Source organism: Rousettus aegyptiacus, unplaced genomic scaffold (genome assembly GCF_014176215.1).
Source record: "Rousettus aegyptiacus isolate mRouAeg1 unplaced genomic scaffold, mRouAeg1.p scaffold_m13_p_3, whole genome shotgun sequence".
NCBI classification, from domain to species: domain Eukaryota; kingdom Metazoa; phylum Chordata; class Mammalia; order Chiroptera; family Pteropodidae; genus Rousettus; species Rousettus aegyptiacus.
The window spans coordinates 58,488,082-58,512,369 of record NW_023416306.1 but is presented as its reverse complement, the minus strand read 5'-3'; the positions used below and the strand labels follow the sequence as shown (position 1 = coordinate 58,512,369).

Below are 24,288 nucleotides of genomic sequence, written 5' to 3'. Positions count from 1 at the left end.
GACAGTAGGATTAACAGTTTCAACAGAAAAATGGGATATGGAAAATAAAGTCCTGGAAAACGAAACTGGTTTCACAAAGTACCTCTTTGTGCTTGTTATGGATTATTGTTTCTTCTGGCTTTGAAGCTTAAGTACTGAGGAGTCCAGTAGTGACCTTACTGAACTTTTTTCAAAGGATTTTTAAGTATTTTTACCATAGTTGTCTTTAAGATTTTACTCAAGAAGTTTGAATTTATAAATACAATGGAATTCATTTTTTTCTAGGTTACATTTCCCATCTTGTTCCTGCATAAAGGAATTAGGTGGTTTGTTGTTGTTGTTGCTGCTGTTTTTTGTTTTGTAGAAAAGGAACTAATCTAGCCATCAGGAAAAAAAAATTCAAAGGGAACAGACCAGTATGTGTAAGTTGTTGTCTCTGGGTGCTGGGACTATGACTAATTTCTGCTTCTTTATGCTTTTCTATACTTTTTAGCTTTTCTATACCTAGAGTATATCAGTGTGTGTGTGTGTGTGTGTGTGTGTGTGTGTGTGTGTGTGTGTGTGTGTTTTAGCTGGTGTTAATATGCCTAAGGAGTCAAACATTGCCTGTTCGTTCTAATTGCATATCCTGGAATGTGGGTTCTGGCAAATAAAAAAACAAAGCCCTGTTGATGTTTGCATAGATTTCAGAGATGCCTGCTATTTGGATTAGTGGTACACTCATGGACCACCTTCTCGTAGGTTTGCTGGTGACCGATGGAAACAATTGTGTTTATAGCCTAAATGGCAGAAAAGGGTCACCGTTGTTGCTGTTACTATCAAATGGTTCTTTACCTTTTACCTCCCATGTGTATATGTTCGGTGGGTATATGTTGTATTTGTAGTGCCCATTCAGTGTATTTGTGCAATGGAAATGGATTTGTAGGGTGGTGGTGGGGAATCGTGGGGGTAATTTCAGAATTTCCTATATCATATCTATCTGGTTTAGTGGAAAATGCAAAATGAATAACTACCTGCTGGTTGGATGCATTTAGGATTTCCTTATAATTTCATAGTCTTTAGCATAATTTTGAATGTTACTTCCAGTTGAGGGAATTTCTTTAAACTATAACATGTTATAGTAATTTGGAAAAATTGCACAGAAGACTACTGTTTGGACTCAGAAGATTACTTTGTTACTTTTTAAGTGTGAGCTTAGGGCTAGTGCTTTCAACCTCTGTAAAACGAGGATACTAATAATCCCTCCATTAGGATTGTTGTGGGGATATATGAAAGTGTTTTATAAGTCCATATATGTTTCATTTATTGACTAAACTGCTCTTGGCCAACTATCTAAACTTGAATGGAGGTGATTTGGATCAAATTCCTCAGTACAGAGCCTAGAGCCAAATTACACTTGTCCATTTTACTTGGAAGAGGGGAGGTCAAAGATGTATGGTTTTAATCTTATTTTCGTGAGAGGCTGTACCTGTTCTAACCTCCATAGCTCTTCTTAAAAAACTTGAAAATAGTTATTCATTTTCTTTTCCTAATTACTTGGCAGAAATTTGAAATTCAAAGAGAGAAACTAGTAACAACCAACCTTTCTTTCACACTTCCAGATCAACAAAAGGAATTCTTGGGTCCTAGAGACCAAAGAAAGAATCAGCAGGAATGCCCAGGGTGAATTGATGGATTGGAGAGCCTGGCTGGTAATTACTTTCACTGAGCTAAAACATTAACTTAATACACAGGAGCAGGGCCAGATGAAAATCAGGATTTGGACCTCTTTCTCCCTTCCCCCATGGAGATTCCACAGTTTGCTTCTGGGGACAGCCTTCTCTTTGGTGAGATAGTCCTTTTTCCTTTCCTGGGACTTGGCATGGATTTTCATGCCGCACCCTGGTAGGCTAGTTTGTACTTTTTGTTTTGGTTGTCCTGGGCAACTATTGGTGGGGATATGTGACTGTTTAGGTCAGCCAGTTTTGGGGGTGGTAAGAAAGCCCAGTTTTTCAAGAGTTTTCAGCTGAATACCAGACATTGACAGATTCAAATTTCATGAATCAACAAGGTTTAGCTTTTGGTCTTTTGTGACACAACGTGCGCACCTTGGGAGGCCAAGGAAGTTTGATTTTAAAACTACATGTAATAACTTCCTAGTGTGCTGTGTTGTGAAAGATTGTGATGCCATGCTGACATTTAGTGACATGATTATTTATTGATGTGTGTTTGCCATGGGTTGGGAAGGGCACACATATTTTCAGGTGACTCTCAAAATCATGGAACTTGAGCTCATTTAATCTACAAGACTGTTAGCTACAACCCTTTTATTATAAGTGAAGAAACTGGATATCTAGAGAGACAAAATTATTTCCAGCTCATTAGAACTAAGAATGGACTTGAACTCAGGTTTTCTAAGTTCAAGTTACTTACTACTTCATGGGGATAAGAACAGTAGCTGCCTTATGTGTTCAAATTTTTAAAATTCTGTATTCAGGGTTAGCAACAGTGACAGACATGGAAAAAGACAACAAGTGAGGGCAGTCGTCATCGTTGTTATCATTTTTACATTGTTCCTGTCATTACCACCACCACATGTTTTATAGGATAGCTAAGCAGTTCTTTGGTATGCACCATGTTGGAGAAGCCCACCTTTTGCTAACACATTGAACTGAGTGCTCTACTTATCAGGACTGTATTCAAAGAAAATTCAGAATGTTTGACACTTGACTTCCACAGAGAGCCACTAAAGGACTGGTACAAGATCATTGAGTTTGCAATTCTAATTTTGAATTTTGTACATTTTATGTGCTTATGGGCTGATTTTATTTCTCACATACAGAGATTTGTCAAATGTGATTCTACTGAAGTACATCCTCTTGAAACAGCAGGGATTCTACAGAATCATGATTCATTGTTCAGCAGTCTCCTGAAATTCCTTGTTTCCTTAGACATCTATGTATCTGAAGAACATTTCAAGTATTTAAGTTTCCTAATCCTGTCAGCACAGGGCTTTAAGTTGGAAGACTTCAGTTATGAAATCTATTCTGATTTAATTACTTAAAAGATCAGACTTTTGAGAAATTTTTGAAGACAATATATTCACAATATGTTAATTGAAGGGAAGTGGATACAAAGCTATAAATAGTATGACCCCATCTTTGTGGCACATAAAAAGGGGTGTGTGTGTGTGTGTGTGTGTGTGTGTGTGTGTGTGTGTGTAATATGAACTACTGGAAGGAAATGTACCTAATGAGTAATAATAGTGTTAATCTGTTCTCTGGGTAGATTATTAACAATTTTTTTTCACAAATAATTTTTTTAACTTTGCTATTTACCTGCAACTCAGTTCTCATACTTAATATAAATTATTTAAGAAGAAATTGTCAGGTGTGCTTTAGTAACATGGTTATTGGCTATTGCCATTTTGTGTCATACTAGTTCTATGTTTGGTGTACTAATTGTCTCATATTCTATTAGAAAGAATAAACCACACTGGGCTTTGAAGTCAGGAGGGCTTGGGTTTCAACCCCCTTGTCTTCAGTTAAGAACTTTGGGATTGGTCAAGTTGGCAATCTGGATCTTAGTTCTTATTAAGTTGGGATGCCATCTCCTTTGCAAGGTTTCTTTTGTAGTCGAGGTGACGTTGGTTGACAACATTGTATATGCTTCAGGTGTACAACATTATAATTTTGATATTTGTATGTATTATAGCATGCTTACCACCAAAAGTCTAGTGTCCATCCATTATCATATAATTGAGCCCCTTTGCTCATTTCACTCTTGCCCCACACCCCTTCCTTTCTGGTAAGGAACAATCTGTTGTTGATATCTATGAGTTTTTGTTTTGTTTGTTTGTTTGTTTCTTTTTTGTTTTATAGTCCACATCTGAGTAAAATCATATGGTTTTGCCCTTTTCTGTCTTACTTATTTGGCATAATACCCTCAAGGTCCATCCATAATATTGAAAATGGCAATATTTTACTTCTTTTATGACTTAATAGTATTCCATTGCCTACATGTACCATATTTTCTTTATCCATTCATCTGTCATTGGACAGTTAGACTATTTACATATCTTGGCTCTTGTAAATAATGCTTCCTTTGCAAAGTTTATTAATTCTGAAAGTTGCCTCCTCTTGGAGGTGCTCATTAAATATTAGCTCCTTTTCTTCTCCTAGTCACTACCCTTGTTTCCCAACCGCCTTCACCAAATTCCACAAGGGTCAATTCAGGGACTGAAGGAACTTGAAAAATTTTAGTTTCATACTAACATTTTCGGTGGTTTGCCTTTTTAATCATCTGTTTACTGTAAAAGTCTTGGTTCCTCTAAGTCTCACATTTTTGGGAACCAAACTCATGACAGTCATGAAGTATCTCGCTTCAAAGGATGAGAAAACCTGAGCAAACCAAAATCATGCTGAACTCTCCGGATTAGGGTGTGCCTCTCCCTTAGGATCAGCCTGGGAATGTCAAGTAGCAGCATCACCATTCACCTCTCACTTGCATTGATGTGGAGGGTGTGCAGAGGATTCTGGGGCTGAGGTAGGGTTTATTAATTGCATAGCTGTCTGGATTTCTCTGAGTATTCTTTTCCCTTGCAGGATTCCTGTAATTGTCATCAGATGGCTCAGTCTCCCAAATGTTTCCTGTATTGCAGTAACTTTTGGAGTGTGTTTTTTTTAAAAAAGGCCAGAGTTAGCAGCCATCGGTTTGTGTCTGTTCTGTTGTGTGTAGAGACATGCAGATCAGGTATGTATGGAGTACAGAGAAACCAATCAGATATATGCAGTCCTCCTTTCCATCTTCTCTTGAGCCTTTCTACTTCCGTTGCTGATTCTTTACCACCGGCACTGCTTTAAAGGAAAAAAATAATAATAAGTGAGGAAAGATTCAGGCAGCAATCCTGTTTTCAACTGTAGACAGCTGTCCTTTAGTCTTATTACTTCTGGGAACTTTTAAAGAGCATTGCATCTTTCTTGGGTCTGCTGAAGGCTTCAGGGAGGTTGAGAGTTGGATTGTGAGTGAACCCTGTGAAGAATAATTCAAAGTCTTGGGCTATCCACTGGCATGCGGAAATGAGAGCATTTGAGATAGACCTTGAATTTCATCTGATAAAATTTGAATGACAGAAATGATAGCATTGATTGGCAAAACACGTGTTGAGGTGGAAAGAAAAACCTAAAAGCACAGAGGTGGAAAAAATGAGATGTGTTCAGGTGGAGTATGTAATGCAGTTTAGCTTAAAAATGAGAAAAACTTCATAAATTTGCATTCATGTTTTGAGTGAGGGTCAGCCTAATGATTCCAGTTTTAGGTTGAATGCTGTCTGTAAAGTTGAGGTATAAAAGGAATGGCCCATGCCCTCCAAGATGGTTGTATTTTGAATCTTTCAAGGTATTTAAATTTTCCTTCATTATATGCATATAACTGAAAACCCAGATATAGGACGATATCGTGCATGGGACTATTTTTTATCAGATACACTCCTGTAGTTTGACATTGACTGATTTTCTAGGGAGGGAAATGGCCTAAATGGAAAAAAAAAGAGAAGTAATTTTAAAAAATGGAGTGATAGACACATCTAAACTCAAGTATGTTTTTCCACCTCCTCATTCCCTGAGAAGAGACTGAGTACAGAGGTGAGATTGGATAGGATTACTCAACTAGATCATATTGGGAAACATAAAATTGGAGAACTGACACAGTTTCTTCTGATTCATGTTGCTGGCTGAGAAATTGTGCTTTTTAAATGCTACTTTGCTTTACTGGCTCTTACTCATCTAACTAGTAAAATAGTTCATTGTGTACTGGTGCCCGTTGGTCTGCTGGTAGAGTGCTCTCAACCTGTGGGATTGAGTTCTAGATAGTGGTGCTATCTGTTGACTTCTTTACATTAAACTGCTCTTTTGTGATCATCATGGATTTTTTTTTGAAGTGACTGAGGTAAATACTGATGTCTACCCTAAAAACCGTCCACCTCTTTCTTCCAAAGTGGCTGGGACTGGGGGATGGGAACAGGAAAGCCCTTAATCTTAGCAAGGATAGGAAATATCTCAAGATTAATATTTTAAAAAGTCAAAGTCATGATAATGTCATTTCCCTTGGCAGTGGTTGATTTAAGAATAGACATGTGACTAAGTTGTGGCCAATAATTTGTAAGAGGAAATATGTTGGGAGAGAGTAGTGAAAGTTTCCCACCTGGAATGAAAAATTACACTTGTATTTTGGCTGTGGTGCTTGATGAGGCAATGATGCTTGATTGTGGATACTGCAGTTAGAGCCTTTGTCCTGGATACCCAGCACTGGGCTGCTACCTCTTGACTACTTGTTCTGTGAGAGAACTAATTATTTAGCTCTTATCAACTGAATTTTCTGTTACCTGAGGACAACCTAATTTCTATCTACTAAAACATTCCTATGTCCTAATTATATTTCTTCTATTATTTTCCTTTCACGTTTGTAAAATATTTAAACTATAACTAAGTCACACAATCCATTGTATATCATTTAAAATATTTTCTGTTTCCAGACACAAGAGGCAAGTACCCCTTTATGGTGGGATGGAAAACTAGAACTGACCCTCCCCAAAGCAAGTTGGACTCCTGATTATCTCCTTTTCACCACTGGTGGTACCTCGGTGAAAGGTGTGATGGGAGAAACGCATTCGTGTTTAGTTTGTGTTAATTTATTTTGTTTCTGTTTGTAAATTGGGTACTCTTTTCTTAGGCAACTTATTTCTGCTTTAGATTGTTATGGAAATATGAGAACAAGAGATGCTGGAGAGTAGTCTAAAAATATATTTTAGTTGTGGTTATTTGGTTTTCAGTTGGTATTTCTTTGAGCTATAAGGTTTGTTTTGGTGTCTGACTTTGTTGACAGCACTGTTACTATATTAAAGCTGTTTCTTGCTGTATATTTTCCCTTTTAGTAAAGAAAACTCACTTTATTTCCTAAGATAAATTGTAATTAGGACTGGTTGGTAATGAGAATCTTTCTCACTTAATACCTCTAATGAGATACAAATGTTCTAAATGTGTCCTTATGAGTAAATTATATTTAGAGAGGAATCTACTTATTTTGGTTAACTAATCCCTTTGCTTTCTGATCATACATCCTTATTAGGCTCTCATGTTTCTATTTCATATGGGATTCCGTGTGAAATCAGTCCTCAGCAAACAGTGTTAACTTTCAGGGTCTGTGGTACTGAAAACGTCAGTGAAGTTTGTTGGCTCTACATATCTTGTTTTTATAGCACCCTTGTTTTTTTTAATATGTTCACGATAAATACAGTTCTTTCACTATTGCAAAGTGAATTTCATTTCTTAGCTAGTTCTTTTCTGATATTTATGCTTTTACTTATTAGCATAAAATAATTGATTATATTTGAACTTACCCCACTCCTACATTTTTTATTCCTTCTAAAGTCTGGACGTGGTCTTCTTAGCTCCTTGGATCTCTGGACATTGTACATCTTTGTCCTTTTGCTGACCTGTAGATATTCCTGTAGAACTAACCGATTACTATGTTGAGCCATAGTGAATTAGGTTTGTACAATTTCTAGGAGTCAGTGTTTTACCCTTTTCAGTGATCCTGTCTTTTCACTTTCTGAGGAAAGAGATGAGTTAGTGAAAATGTTTTTAAGAACTTGACCTGTGGAGTTACATTTCACTGGCTTCACTGCTTACTATTTGCAAACTCTTGGACAAGTTATTTGGCTTCTTTCTGCTTCATTATTCTTCTGTAAAATGGAGGCTATATGGTATTTACCCTGTAGATTGTTATGAGAATCCGATGAGAAGATTTATGTAAAGCTCTTACAATAACGCCAGGTCTATTCTAAGTATATAGTTGATATGGTGGTTATCTAGTTGAATTTTTCAAAGTACTTCTTAAGATGTTTCTCCTTTGGCTTTCAGAATGAGTCCCCGAATAAGGGCCTTATTTTATAGGGCAAGTCATAAAGACACAGTATCACTATATAACTTTGTTACTAATAGAGTTGGGATTATTATCTAGGTCTTTCCTTCTCATGTGTTATACTTGACTGTAAATTGGGTCTTTAGAGAAGTGCCTTGTTGTTGTAATGTTATATATAGGCTAAAGGTGTAGATGGGAAGGTCATAAATTCCTATTCCTTAAATCTGGCCCAGTGGTGAGCCATTTCATTCATTCTAAAAATTACTTATTAAATACAGATATTTCTCCATTTGCATGGTTCCAGCATGAAAAATTTCTGTTATTATGGTTAATTATATAACACCAGTCCCTAACAACATAGTTCAAATTTCAGTTACAATGTTATTTTAACTGCAAGTAATTGTATTAAAGTACAGCTAGCACATCCTCTTATTTGGTTCTTAACATACAGCAAAAAGTATAGCTGTGTTGCCTCCTTTTCTCAGAGATAGACCCATGTAACATTTTATGAAAGGGGAATTGGCCTACAAAGATCAAAATGCAGCAAAGAAATGAAAAGTGAAATTTAAACCAGTGGTAAATTGAGTTCTAGAAAAAAATAGTTAATCATGGTAATGTCAACACTGCCACTGTTCTAGACTCTGCGTGCAGCAGGAGGAGTTAATCGAAGAATAACTTATCATAAATTAGAAAAGTAATTGTGATGAAAAGAATGAAGGCCCAATAGAGGAAAGGGCGCTGGCAAAAAAACTTTATATTAAAAGAACTCTTCAGGGATATTGCATGACATTGAAAACAAAAAAGATAAAATGTTGGAAGCTAATTCAGACTTAGACAGGAGTATTATAATTCACCAAAACATACAAAAGATGCTCATTTGGTATTTTAAATTATAGTGAGAAGCCACCATTGTTGAAACTACTCAAACTACTCTCAATATATTTCTTATAAAAAAGTAAAAACACTTTATTCTCAAAGTTTCTAATGCTTTAAATTACAACATCCTACATAAATATTTTACTTTTTAAAATTTTACTATATATTTATAATTGATAAAAGTTTTTGACAAAAAAAGTTAAAGGTTTTAGAAAAATTGTAATTTTCCTATTGATTATTAATATCACTTTGCATAGTTTTTGCTTCTATGGCCTGTTTATGGTCTTGCATTGCCGTGCAAAGTGGGAGCTGCCTGTATTTATTGAGCCAAATGGGCACTCTTGTTAGTGATGGGGATACAATGATACCTTATGAAACATTATTCCAAAATGCACTTATTGAATGTCTGCCATGTGCCAGGCTGCATAAATACATGTGAATGAAAAGTAGTCCTTTTTATCAAAGAATATACATTTCAGTTGATCCATGGGAACAAGATCATTATACCACAATATACGCATATAATTGGTAAAACATTTCTTTGAATGCAATGATAGGGAAACACTAGGCATTATAAGAACCTACAGGAAGGACATCTAACTTATTAGCTTGGGAGCATGAGGGTTGGGAGAGGCAGGGAGATAGCTTGAAGAACTTAGGTGTTAATTTGGAAAAGCTGTGTTGAAGAACGAGTCAGAGGTGAGAAAATTCTGCATGGAGAGTACAGGATATTATAAAAAGTTGATTGTTGCTGGAATGTGGAGGGCAAGATAGGGGGACAGATCAGCAATACTATGGAACCTGTAGGCAATGGAAGAGCCCTTGGGGCTTTCCTCCAATTTCTTTTAAATTAAGTTATAATTTGTGCATAATAAAATTGACCCGTTTTAGTGTATCCTTAGGTGTGTTTGATTAAGTCCTGTAACCACCAGCACAATCAAGATGAAGAACATTTACAACACCCCTTAAAATCCCAGTGCTCCTGAGTGACTGACCCCTCCTCCCTCCCCCAGCCTCAGGCAACCAGTAATGTGTTTTCTGTCCTTATAGCTTTGCTTTTTCCAGAATACTGTGTAAATTGGGTCCGGAAACCCTGGTCCATAGCCTGTTAGGAACCAGGACACAGAGCAGGAGGTGAGCTGTGGGTGAGTGTGAACTTCATCTGTTTGTAGCTGCTCCCCAGCGCTAGCATCACTGCCTCAGCTCCACCTCAGATCATCAGGCATGAAAATCTCATAGGAGCACCAGTCTCTGGTGCCAGAAAGGTTGGGAACCGCTGATGTAAATGAATCATGTAGTATGTAATCTTTTAAGTCTGTATTCTTACACTTAGTGTAATACTTTTGAGATTCATCCATATTGCATGCAAAAAAAAAAAGCCTTTAGGTTTTAAGCAAGAGATTTGATTGTAGGATGGATTTAAGAGGAGCAAGACTAGAGTTTTACTATAATTTAGCCAGGTGATAATGGAGGAAGGTTGCAGAGGAGGGGCTTGGTTTGAGGAGTATGTAGGAGATAGAATTGGTCTCAATTGTGATAGGGAATAAGGATTGGGGAAGAGGAGGCCCTGCATGTTGGCTTGAGGGGAAGGGGTGTGAGATTATCCTTAGGTGAAGTTCAGCAGGTGCGGACATGTGAAGGAATTGCTTGCTTTCCTTCCTTATCCTCTGATCTTTGCCTGAGTTAAATTTGTTAAGCACTGGCCTTGCTTAGTTAAAGGGCTCCCTTTGTCTTTATCCCACCACATCATCATGAGGAATTTGCTCCCAAGGCCTTGCTTTGGACTGTGGACTCTAAAATAAAGGATGTCCTCTTCATATAGTATCAGCTAACTCAGTTCATCTGCAGTTACCCATAGTTTTCCATAGATAATAGTGTAAATGCCCTTAGAGAAGCTGTATTTTCTTGGTCCATGGAGTTGGAAGTCAGGGTTCAATAGTCACGAAATAGCTACAGGCTGGGCATTCTCTCTTGTAAAGATCCTTTCACCAGAAGGGGTTCTCTTGAACTGCATTTTTGAGAAAACTACATTTGAACCAGTTTGGACCATATGGCATGGAGTAGTGAAAAAGGAATACAATATTATTGGTATTTAACATGTGGCTAACTTATTTTCTGCCGGGAGCTCTGAATCAGGGAGCTCTGAATCAGTGACGATTCTGGACTGCATCTAGGCTAATGGGAGAAATCTATGCCTGATTAATAATACTACCTCTGGCCTAAGAGGGAAGCATCCTGGGAAGTGGTGGGTAAAGTATTTGCCCCTCCAAGGAAGAACTTTTCAGAAAGGTGATTAACCACACAAATGCCTATACCTAAAAGGTCTTGGATACAAAATTAGCCCACAGCCATGGGCTAACATAGCCCACGAACTGACAGCATTTCGTCCTTAGGACATCTCTATGAGATTAAGAGTAGTTTTCTCCTCTTAATAGATGGAGAAACTGAGATACAGAGAGGTCAAGTAACTTTCTCCAAATCAGACAGCTAGTACTGGCAGAGCTGGAATTCAAATCCAGGTAGTCTGGTTCCAGAGTCCATCCTCTTTTATGTACACAATGCTGTCTTTAGAGTTCTAGAATACTAGCCCGAGAAGGACCCACAGGAATTGTTTCATTCCTCCACTCTTTATTTTACAGTTAAGATGGATGAAGTCAAGAGAAGACTTGGAGTGGAGTCAGTATCACAGAGGATGGTAGAAGCAGAATTAGTTACCCCCCAGCCCAGGGCTCTTGCCATTCTTGCAAATTTTTTGTACGTTTGTCTTAGTCGCTTGTCAGTTTCATATCAGTGAAGAGTAATGTTGCTGAAGTAGGCAGCCTGGAAAAATTGGTGTTTAATTCCATTCTTTTCCTTGGCCTCAGCTTTCTCTTGCCTGGGAATGTACTAATTGGCTCTCTTCCTGTCCCTTTTGTCACTTTATTATTCCCAAGGGAGCCTGGAATCACCTTTACTGTCCTTCACACTGTCTTATTTGATCACGGATTTTCCAGTCTTTTGCTCTTTCCAGTCTCAGTTGCAGTTAGGGAGGGGGAGAAGCTGCCAAACCAGCTGGGTGGGAGTTGAGTTTGAGATGGGAGAGGAGAGATGGTGCAGTGTGGGTCAAAGACCTTCTTTTAGGGGTGCTGATGCTGACCTTTGTGATTTTGATCCTCTTGCCCCAACTGGTACCCACCACCGCTCACCCTTCCACATTTGGTTCAGAGCATCTCTTTTTTTGCACTTGGGCTTCAGAGCAAGAGAGACAGTGTTGATGAATTTGCTTGCTCCAAGCTTAATTCACATGGAACCCTTGATTACATAGGGCATCTGGAACAGAAAAGGGAGCTCTTGCCTTAACAGTTTACATTTCGTATTTGTTGTAATTTTATTTTGAGGAGCCACCGCTTGGGAGATAAATTAATTTGTTAATCTTTTTGAAACAATTTCTTGTGTAAGCTTATTCAAGTAGAGAGCCTGATGCTTTTCTTCTTTTTCCTCCCTCTCTCTTCCTTTTCTCCCTTCCTTCCTCCCTCCCTTGTATAGTGGATCTTTGTAAAAGTTTAACTCTTGTTCTAGTCTTGTCCACCTACCCTACCCAGGAATGAAGTTGAATATTAATGCATTATGGTCACCATTCTCCAGTGGCTTACTCTTTCTCCACATTCTCTATAATTAAAAATGTCCTTCTCAATTTCAACTCAAAATACCTGAAAAGACTTCTTGTTTAGTTAAGAGAAAGCAAATTTCCCTAGGTAAGTTCCCATATGTTTTCTGTAAAAACTGGCACACACTTTTCTTTGTATTTATCCCTGTCAAATGAGATCCTTATAAGAGTAATCAGCCAGTCTAAGCCAACTCATCTCTTTCTGCCTGCATTTTTCTTGGGTAATTTTAACTCTTTCGATGCTGTTCAGGAAAGTTTGCTTCTTCTGATAACAACAGAAGTGTCAGATTCCTGAGATTGCCACTTCCCTTTCAGGTTTCTCAGCCCCAGAACTCTAGGACTATTCTTCTGAATAGGGGGCATGTGCATAGAGGAAGTTTTTCTTCAAGGCCATGGAAACGGCCCCAGCAAATGTGTTCACGTGGTTCATGTCTTTTTGTAAAGTTTGCATGTATTTTTGCATGCTTTTTCTTAATGAAGGCCCCCAAAGTGTGTAAGTTTTTGGCCTTACCAAACCTACATCCCCTCTAGAAATATATAGCAAGAGCTTCTGTCACCTTAATCAGTCACCTGATCCAACCACATTCCCAGTTGTGTTATAATTTCTTTTAACTCTCATATTCTGGTCTCTGAAAATGCAGAACAGCTGCTTAGCTACAGTGAAGAGGCGAAGGCCCTGACAGAAACCATGGGAGAGGGACACTTTTAAGCTTAGGCAGTTTAGTCTTATGTTGTAATGAGGCTTGACTATGGACACAGATTAACTTTACCTAGTTGAGAGTCGTGTTTAGCAAAGGTGAGTTTAAGGTTTGAGTTCTTTCTGTCATGTGCAAGCAGGTAGATCCCTTTTCAGAAAGACTAGAAGCTGTCTTTATGAAATACTTTGTAGCCTAAGCACATACACAAAAACCGTAGTTTACCTCCAGAAGTGATCTCGTTTTCCTGGTCCTACAGGCTTACAAATCCAAGTGTTTGTTTTCTTTCTCTTTCTTCTTACACTTCCATAATTTACCAAATCGTCAATTGTTTTAGTTTGTATTGCCTCTTGGAACAAACCTCTCCTTTAAGGAAAAATGTCTCATGATTACTGTGGAGTTGGAGAGGGGGAGGTGGTTTATAAAGTGAATTCATATCACTCTTTTGCTCCTTTTAACCTCACTGCCCTACTGCAAGCTGGTAGAAGTTAACTGGTCAGTTCACCTTCAAGCTCTCTCCAGGACGTGGTACTCATTAGAAGTAGAGGGACTCCATTTGGAGGCTTTTAAAAACAGCCCACAAACTTCATTCATTTCGAACTCTTTCTTGTCAGAATAAGCCCTTCTGAATTAAAGGTCCTCCTTGAGAGTAGTCCAGCCTATCTTTCCCCCTCCATCTCTCCCTGACACTCTTTTAATAGTTGTGTCTTAGCCATATTGTTTTCCAGGTATGCCTCCTATTTTGCAGTCTTTTTTTTAAGGCACTTAATGCTTTGTACCCTGTGGGACCATTATTTGTACATTTGTGTGACACTCGTGAGTAGATTTAAAAATTTTTAAAAATGCTTTGTCTTATTTATTTTTAGTAGTGGTAGGTGTCCAAGTACTCAGTGAAAAAAGTAGTGCCAGGCTGCTACAAAGACCTTTGGACAGAAGCCCACGGAGCACACCGAACCCTGTCATCTTCCCCACCACACCGGGAGCACCACCACAAATGGGACTGTGTTCTCCAAACTGCCCGTGATGGAAGCACATAGCAGCAGAGTGCTCTTGGACTCTTGGACTGAAAAGATAGGCATGCTTGTTTCTTATTCATGAAAGATAGGCATGCTTGTTTCTTATTCATGTTTTGCTCTTCTGTTTTCTTTGGCTAGGATTTTTTTTTTCTTGTTTTAACCAAATATTTTGAATTTTTGCCAAACACACTGGAAAAAGAAAACCAGGTGCTATTCCACTATTAGTTGAGGTGTCACTAATCACTCTGTGATTGAAATTTTAAATTGTTAAAAAAAATCACAACGTTTTTATGTATGTACAAAAAAACTTGAAAAAAATTAAATGAATTCAAAAATTTATATTTGGAAAATTTATCAGTGTACATTTGGCTAATTGGGTCATTGTGTAATTAAGGTTAGTAATGATCTAGTTTAAACATGGCCTTGATTTTTTATTTGAATTACCTTTTTTTTTTTTTTATTTAACGTTTCTAAATGCAGGGAAGAAAGGTGAATATAGTAATGGTTTAAAGTAAAGGTTTAATTTGTAAATTATTTTTTAATTTGAGTTTGTTGTAAAGCTATTATGATCAAGTGCTAAGCAAATAATATAAAGCAGTGCATATTGTTTGAAGCTTTTATCAGCTTTTCCCAAATAGATCTTAAATCTAAACCAATATTAAAAGTGTCCTGAAAAGTATAATTGTTTCATTAGACAACCTGAGCTTTGGGTAAATTTGTAGACTCTCGAACTCTGAAATATGCAAAGGAGTAAGCTTAGATATAGCATAAGCATAAATCATTGTAATTTGCATAATTTATCTCTTCAGCGTAAATATCATACTCATGTAGTAAAACTGCTGTTCTGGAAAACAGATTCTGATTGTCTGAGTATACATGGGATTGGAGGAGGTTTTAGGATTATGTTTGTGTTTAGATTTAATTTGAATTGGTAAGTTAAGATTTATAGTGAGCAGTGTACATAATGTTTTATTTACTTTTTCAAAGCTTATGAAACATCTGAATCTGATCTTTGGGAACCAAGTTCAGGAAATACGGTATAATTCTATTTTAATTGTTTCTCTTGATTGTACCTTATTTCTGTTTATTTGCAAGTGTGTGTTTAAGACATTAATGTATTTAATACCCCGGGTTGGGATTATTTAACCTTGTACTAGACTCATGCCTTTGGACTCTGACAACAGGAGCAACATAAAAACGATCTTTTGCTTAAAGTACTGAATGATTACACTCTGATATTTTCATTACATGAAATGTATACTCCTGGTTTACTTGAGAGTAAATGTTTCTAAGAATTAGGCTGCTTGGCATTATGACAGATGGTATATTTCTTCATCCGTTAATATATAAATTCATTTAAAAATACTAACTAAGTTCATACTATGTGCTATAAAGTTGAGTGGATGTAGTGGTGAACAAAACAAAACATTTTTTTTCTTGTCTTAAAAGTATCTTGGAACTGGTAGAGAAGAAAATATGAAACTAGCCAACTAAAGTACTGTATGACAGATGCTGTGGAACCTCAAGTCTATAGAGTTTCATCAGCACGTACATAAGCATTAAAGACTACCTGAAGGAAGTGACACCTCTGCCTCCTTATTCTTCAGTGTTATCCGGTGAAGAGGTCTAGGAAGAGTGGCTAAGAATGTTTTTGGCACAAGGAACAGCATTGGCAAAAGCTCAGAATAAAGAAAGAAGTAAGCACGTTAGAATACTAGTATGTTAAAACTTTAGGCAACTAAAATTCAGATAACCAGAACTCTCATTTGGATCAGAAAATTTTTCTTGCATTTTATTTTGATGAGAAGTGAGGAATGACTACAAATTTATTGTTCAGTTCCCCTTTCCTTATAACAAACTTATTTATTTTAGAAAATTTGAATTATTCATAACAACCAAATTTTTTTAATCACTTATATTACCTAGAGATCTTTATCATTTTACAACTATTCTTTTAGATTTTTTTCTATATATCTTTAATTTTATAAAATTGAGATACCTAACATTTTTTAAATCAATATTTTGTACTTAATGTAAAAGCCACATTGTTTTATATCTTTGTGGTACTTGTAAAATATGAGTTTTAATGGCCATATAGTAATTCTATCCTAGACTATTATTTACTTATAGAGCCTCCATTATTGGGGAGTAGGTTGTTGTCTCCAGCTTTCTGCTATTTTAAATATTGCACAGTGAATGTATTTGTATTTAAACTTTTGATTAAGTCACTGATTATTTCCCTGTGGTAATAAAAAGGTATGTTCTTTATTCTGTGCTCTTGCTTTCTTTGTAGATATAAACTATTTGTTTATCACTACCACCTCCCCAAAATTTGTCCACCCCTGATGACATGAGGTCTTGAATCTAAATCTTTAGATCTTTGGCATTTAGGCCAGGGCTCTTCAAGACACTTAACTTGAAGAGCAAATTTGGAAATGAATCTCATTTCACATCTATGCAAGTGAAAGAATAGGTAGAACTAGATGTTATATGGCTAGACATAAAATGAAGGCTAGTGTTGCTAGATGTTGACATAAGTATGAAATTGTATTTATTTCATATTTGTGAGTGTCCACATGTCTAGAAATGTTTTATCCAGAGATTTTTTTTAACAGGATTTAAATCTTTTATTAGGACTATTCTGTAACTGTTTGATTAAGTAACCTTTATAGCTGTGATTTGGATGATATTAGATAAATACCTCTGTGGAGTTAAGAATCAAGAGAAAAACGGAATTGTTTCTTGGGTAAGCATTTTTTCTTAAAGATGTTAAGAGGCTTATTTTGTACAGAACCAGGTAGAAGATTCTAACAATAGGAACCACTTGGCTTACATGGGTTTTTACTTTTTGTAGATTTTATGCTGTTTCAGGGCTGAAGTCCTGTTGTCTTCATCTGCTCATCCTGTGTCTACCTTAGTGCCAAGCACATTATGCTCAATAAATATCCCCCCAGAAACACTTTAAAAAACAATAGCTTTATTGAGATATAATTCACATACCATGCAATTCACCTACCTAGGGTGTTTTCATTGGCTGTAGTGTTTTTTAGTATATTCAGGGTTGTGTAACCGCCACCACTATCAATTTTCAAACATTTTTATCACCTCAAAAACAAACTCATATGCTTTAATGATCACGTCCAACACTGCCATCCCTCTGCAGGTGTAGGCAACCCTCAATCTACTTTCTGTTTCTGTGGATTTGCCTATTCTGGACATTTCATATAAGTGGAATCATAGTATATGTGGTATTTTGTAACTGTCTTTTTTCACTTACATAACATTTTCAGTATTCATCTATGTTGTATGATGTACTTCACTTCTTTTTCTGCCTAATAATATTCTATTATGTGTATATATCACATTTTGTTTATCCATCTATCAGTCAATGGAACAAATACTTTTTAATATTTAAATGCATTTGGGTAGGTTGGGCAAAAAACGAAAGAAGTAAAGCTACAAGACTCTGAATTGGAGATGTCTTCAAAGTTTGTAGTAGCAAAAGTATATAAAAATAAGTTTAGAGTTAAATTCATGTGGTTGGTGGGTCAGAGGGGAGAACATCACATCAATCAGTACGTTTTGTCAGTCTACATACTTCTTAAATCTTTTGACGCCATTATTTCTGGTACCTCATCTAAGCAACATCTTTTGTTTGGCATTGTTTACCACTACCATCCCCCAAAACAGGCTAAAGGACCATTTCTAAAAATGTTATTTTCCCTTAGGAGTCAGAAGTCTTTAACATAGCTTGCATGGTTGTCTAACAATCAGGCCCTTGCTGCCTTCCCTCCTCTTCGTATCTCCCCCTCCTATATTTATTTTGTATTTAACAGAGGATAATGGAGTCCTTTCTGAAGTCGTTTGGGCACCCTAAGTTTCAGCTTGTACCACTTCACGAACTGTGTGGTAAGGACCCCTTTTGGAGCCTGGTATAGTGGAAATACCTCCTGAGCTCTGGGATCCACCGTGTTTATTTCCACTGAGCTCTATTTTGCAGATAAGAGATGTTTCCTTGCAAGTTGTCGTGAAAGTTGAAAGAGATGGTATGTGAAAGTATCTGGCACATGATACATACTTAATAAACTACATCCATTTTCATTTCGATTGTCATTTGTTTGTAGTGGCTTAGGTGAGCTTGATAACACTCCCACCCCCTTCTTTTAGCTGGGAAAAAGGTATTATTACACTATGATGATTGCCTGGGGTTTAGGGGTTTTTCCCCCCTCTTCCAAATTCTGTATCTTTGTCCCAGAATCCTGTTTTTGTGGATTCTCTGGAATTTTATTACCGATCTAATACCTCTGCCTAGCAGCAGTACTTCTTTGGGTCCCTGCCTGTAAAACAGTGATCACTCATTGCCTTTTTTTCCTAAAACATTTGTGTGTCTGTATCTTTATGATTTCCTCAATATGAAAGTAATTGTTGTTCATTTAAATAAACAAGAAATGCAGAAAACAGAAACAAAGAGAAAGAGATAAAATTCAGTTGCAGTCTAGTCACCTGCTGTGGCCATTGTGGTTTATGGTTTTCTAGATATTATTCCATGCATGTATACATGTACATGTTCATATTTTTTGAAAAACAAGTTGAGCGATACTATGTGTTTATGTGTTTTGCTTAGTTGCTTTTTTCCATTTGCTAATGAAGGCATTTTTTAGTGTTAGTATCATGGATGTAAATAATTTTTTATGACCTTATCAAATGCCATTAAATGGAAGTACCAGAATTACTGTCACCAGTCCTCTTTGAATGGATGTTCAGGTTTTTTCTGACTATTGGTATTTTAAACAGTGTTGGCTTTGATTTTGAAGTCATGAGTTATACTGATATGCTTTTTACCTTCTGAGTTAACAGTTCTCATGAACTAATTTCCCTGAAGTTTAATACCTGATCCAGTTCAAACTTTCTCCTCTTGCTTTTCACAGGCTTTTTATAATGTTACCACTCATGTAACAGTCCTTTTTCTCCTTTCGTTTCATTATTTTGTTCTTATCTGGTATTGGTTTACTAATTTCTTCATAATTCCACCTCCATTTTACCTTGACAAAACTGCATTATTTTTCTTCTTGATTTTTAAAAAAAGAATCAGGGGGAATGGTTTGTATTGTGTATAATACAATCAAAAGACACATCTTTACAATTGTCTGTTGCCCCAATTGGAATATTCTTAAAGTATTTTTAATCCAAGACTGTTATTCTTCCTTTTGGGTCTGTTTTTTGCCCACAGCCAGTTGATTATGTCCTGAAGGAGAAATAGCCATTTGAAATAATTTTAATATGAAGCTGAGTTTATTATACTGTATATTCTGAAGTGTAGCTATTAAATCTGGGCATGCATCTGCCTTACTTGCAGGCTTTGTTAATTACACACTGCTGGACCCTACCCTAGATTCTCTGATTTTGTAGTTCTTGAATGGGGCCTGAGAATTTGCATTTCTTATAAGTCCCCAGATCATGCTGAGGCTACTGGTCCTGAGACCATACATTGAGAATAACTGTAGGAACACAGAAATCATTTTTGGATCATCTGTACTTTTTGTAATTATCTGTACTCTTTTTCTCTTTATACTAGTACACATGATAGGTATAACCAAGTATGCTGTAGTAAATCTGTTACTTATTTAGAAAACAAACAACTCTTATTGGAATGGTTGCTGGATACAGAGCTATAGATTGGTGTGTGAGCAAGACCAGTAGAGAAAGTGTCTGGAGTCCTAGTTTAGGGTCCAGGGTTGTCCAGTCCAAGACTAAGTTTTTTTAAATGTCTTACAGTCTTAATTTCCTTACAGAAAAAAATAAAGTGATTGCCATTCGATCACTTTGGACCTGTCCCTCTGCTTTCTAAATCTACAGGCAGATCCTCAGTGTGCTTAAATAGGTTTGCAGTGTCAAATATCTCAATTAAGAAATTCTTTTGTCTTTCCAGTAAATGTTTAAAGTAGTTTTCCTAGAGGTTTTATCATTATGGGAATTTAGAAACGTGGATGAGGAAATACTCTGAAATCATAGGTATTCCAAATGGCTTTGGAAATCAGAGCTACAGGACAGGTGATGGTCTGTATGTCAGGTCTGCTAGAACATAATATTGAGCCTGAAGAAGAGGAGGAGGTGAGAGAAATTTTTAAAATAATGGGATTGAAACTGTCATTGGAGTCATCTGATTCATTGGATCCAGATTCAGTTCAGTGTGCAATATTCTGGTTCCTTATCAGATATAACCAGTAGTTGTTACACTTATTAGTGTACTGGCAATTTGGACCTTTGGGTTTGAAGTTCTTTCTACTTGACAGCTGCGATGAAGGAGATGTATGAAACCTTTTGCAGCAGGCTGTCAGGCATATTATTTGTATTTTAACAGAAAGGATACACTACTAGAAAAAGGACAATAGGAAAAAGGGCTGTAGTTTGTGAAAGGTGAGGCTACAGCAACTCCTGACAGCTGGTAAAAATATAGTACAATGAATGGAAGTTTCCTCTAAGCACCTCAGACTTGGTAAAAAGGCTGCTGATTTAGCCAGAGATGCTGCAATTTCATTATAGAGACAAGTCACCCTTGTTCTCTGAGGCTGTCACTGTGAGTTGGAATTTCAAGTCTTTTTAGAAAGCCTTTAGACTATTCTTTTATTAGTAATAGTATTGTGTTCTCCCTCACCCCCATTTTGATGGCATGACATGTGTGGTCTTCTTTTCTTGTCAGCAATTAGGAGAAAAATCTCAACAGAGTAAGAAAACTTATGACACAGAAAACATTTGCCTGAAGTGTTCCCATGTGAGCAATGGGCATGGGCATATAGTAAAAGAGAAGGGGAAGAAAGGCTTTTTGTTGAGAGTGACAGGCAGACAGGACGAGCAAAGTTTAACTTAAATCCTTTCATTGATATTGGAAAGTCATAAGCCTTCATATGACACTGCCACATTCAACTCACTGTGTGATCTGGAGCTCTGTAGCTTGTGTGTGTGTGTGTGTGTGTGTGTACACAGTGTAAACATTTTATGAACTGCAGTGTCTGACCCATCCGTCTGTCTGGGCAAGAATGTCCCTTGATAGTAAAAAGAACAGCAATCAGGACAGAATTGGTCAATGCGGCATGTCTAATGGTGGGAAGATATTTGAAGGACTCGCTATAGACACAATAGTCTCTCTAAATAGCCTCTTTGCACCCGGAGTCTTATTGCAAACAGGTTCATTAAGGAGAGACATTCTGACACACAGCATCACAGTAATGAAAGTAGCTCTGTTTTTCTAATATTGTATCTTGCCACTTCAGTTATGCTGCTAGTACAAGATTTCCCTTGTGTTGTTGTATATTTCTCCAGAAAAAGAATCAGTCTTCATAGAATATACAATTATTTTATACAGGAATGTATAACTCATACCTAAGATCCAGTCCTCCCTGTTTATGTGCACTAGTGCAAAAATAATTGGCAAACACATCTTCCAGACCAAAAGATTCCAGCACCTTCAATTTGTTGGGCTAGAAGATGTTGAACCAGAGTTATAATAAACTTAAAAAAAATATGTAATGTTCAAAATGGATTTGTGATCAATCATAAAAGAAAAAAATATTAGTACAGTTTCCCATGAGATGTAATTTTTTTTCTAGGAATTTAGCCAACTCCAGTATAGTATCTGTTCAAAGGGAGGAAAAATGCAAAAGGCTTTCATCCACCAAGCTTTACATATAACTACTATATGATGACTTAAGCTATTGGATTTTCTGCTTGTTAATGTACAGCATGAACATTATGAACATGGAAAAAAAGGTTATATTGGTTTAAAAGTGGATATGGAAAATTTAATGTGCTCAAGTGGGAACAATGGCATATTAAAAAAACACTCATGACACAGATCTAATAATTCAGTTGCCCCTGTAGGAGAAGGGTATCAGCTCTGATACTGGCTTATAGTTTATTTTTATATACACCCCTGGTCCCTGCAGTATACCCTGTATGTGGGTTCCAGAGAAAAGAAAGAAAATAACCTATAGGGAAATCAGCTTGGAAACCTTTCATTAAATACATTGTACTTTGTATTGTGTCGTTCACAGAGTGTTCCAGAAATAAAGAAAGGAAAAACCTGTTATCAGTCTGCATGTGTGAAATATTGTATTTGAATACTATCATTTGTTTTAAGATTAAAGCCGAGGCTGCAGACATATTAGTTATTATTCACTTACATCTGGTAGATAATGCAACAGGGATTTAAAAATTCTTTTTCCATTTCTAATTCCCACCTTCCTTTCTGCCTTCCTCCAAACAATGGCAAAGACACGACTTTAACTTAAAACTTTGCTGACTAAAATATTTTCATGTTGGAAACGTTGCTTCTTTATAGAGGATTGGGTGGTGAAGGTAGTAAAATCAGTCTTAACATTCTTGGTGGAGTTTATCTGTCAGTTAGCAAAAGAGACATTTCTAGGGAAAATTAGAGAAAGCGTTAAATACATTCTTTCATGAGAAAAATATACGTGGTAGGGGTTTAACTGTAAATAGTGACACTTTTATCAAGTTGAATGTCCTTTGGAGTGAGCCTTTGTCTTGTCATTACAGTTCATGTATTGCAGTTAGTGGGCCTTTAAAATCTGTAAACATCTTTTTTTTTTTTTTTTGGCTATCCATGCAGGTTACTCTAGGCAAACCAACTGTGACACATAATCTGCCTATACTTATGTCTGTCTTCTGAACAAACATGAACATACATCTTAAACCTAAACCTTGGGTGCCATATAACAGTATTTAATGAATTTCCAGAATAGCAGATATTAAGGGTTTGGTTTTAATCTCATACCCAGGAACACATTGTCCTAAACAGTTTGTTGAAATATTTATTATTTCTGAAGTAGCCTGTGTTGAAAATCTTGTTTTTAATTATAGAAGGTTATAAGCCTATCAGTCTCACCAAGTGGATAACTTTTTTTCACCTCTATTAGACTCTATGCCACCTCTGGGCCTCAGGAAAGATATAGCTCATTCCACTTCAGAATAGGTCACTTTTCTAAGAAAGAAATTAAATGAAATGGTAGAGTTTTGGAAAAGTAAGGGTGTACTCTTGGATGCAAAACTACTCAAGTGAAAGAGCTTATGGGTGATTTATTATCATGGTCATCGTGGGTAAGCTCTTAACTTGGAGGCAGTTACCTCTCTAGTGGATCATTTCAGTTTTGCTTTATTTCCTGCCATAAGCACCTACTGAGTTGAGTTCTTAGCCGTATACCAAGGTAATTTAGAGATGCTGATGTCATTTAGTTCTTACGATTTGGAGATGACTTTCTGTCAATGGATCATTAAGAAAGCATCTTTCTGGTTTCCAAGGATGAATGAGCTTTGGTGAGAGGTTTCTTATTACCACCATCTCTATTTTACGTAAACTGACGAGCACAACCACCTCTGTGGATATCGAGGGTTGGGCCTGATCTAAAGGTGATGATGGATGGTCACCCACTGTCAGCTGTCCTGTATCTCTAGATGAACAGCCTCACATTCTGAGATCTGGGCCCAACTTCTATGTTAGTATTGAGCCACAGAAGTGTGTTAGGTGCCTCTGCAATTAAAGCACTTTAGGAGAAAATGAGCTTTCTGTGTCTAACCATGACTCTTGGGCCTAACATGGATTTGGGGCCAAAGAGTTCATTGAGCAAACCCTTGGGCTGTGTGTAGGTTCTGTATAGGTTTCCCGAGGCCCCGTTTCTCTGCATCTGCATAGGTCTCCAGACTGGGATGAGTATTTATCCAGAGCACTTTCTTAGAGCCTAGAGACCCTGTAGGCTGGTGTACACTTCGTAGCACCAGGCTTTTCTTAGGATTGCAGACAAGCGTCAATGACAGTGAATGAAGCTCCATCCATATTAATAGCAAGAGGTGGTGGCCATTGAATGTTTATTGTGTGCCAGGAATTTTGATGGTTGTTTCACATGTATTATCTTTTAGTCTTCACATTAAGCTGGTAGAGACTGCTTTTCTCCATTTTGCTTATGAGGAAATTATGTCACTAGTAACAGGCAGTGCCGGAGTTTTCAGATCCAAGCCTAATCTTATTCCCAAGTCCATACCCCTTATTATTTTACATCATGCACTAAGCTGTGTGGCCACTCTGAGCTCCACTTCCCCTTCTTTGGGATCTCATGCATGTATAGTGACTTCTTCAAGGTGTTTTGGGACCATCTCCTAACCCTGT

At 37.0% G+C, this 24,288-nt stretch overlaps 1 protein-coding gene across 25 annotated transcripts in view; it reads left to right on the top strand.

Annotated features, from left to right (window-relative positions):
• Positions 1-24,288, top strand: part of BNC2 (basonuclin 2) — a 396,217-nt gene that overhangs the window by 62,897 nt on the left and 309,032 nt on the right. For 16 of the 25 annotated variants that reach the window (XR_004956256.1, XM_036238858.1, XM_036238855.1 and 13 more), the window contains exon 2: positions 1,581-1,670. The exons of 5 other annotated variants lie outside the window; for them this stretch is intronic. Coding sequence is in view for 18 of the 20 variants with exons in the window: in XM_036238858.1 (XP_036094751.1) it covers positions 1,581-1,670 (90 nt within the window). In the remaining 2 variants the exon portion in view is untranslated. Of the gene's footprint in view, positions 1-947; positions 1,806-24,288 lie in introns of those variants that run through there. 4 more of the 25 variants (XM_036238862.1, XM_036238856.1, XM_036238850.1 and 1 more) reach the window with 3 other exon arrangements.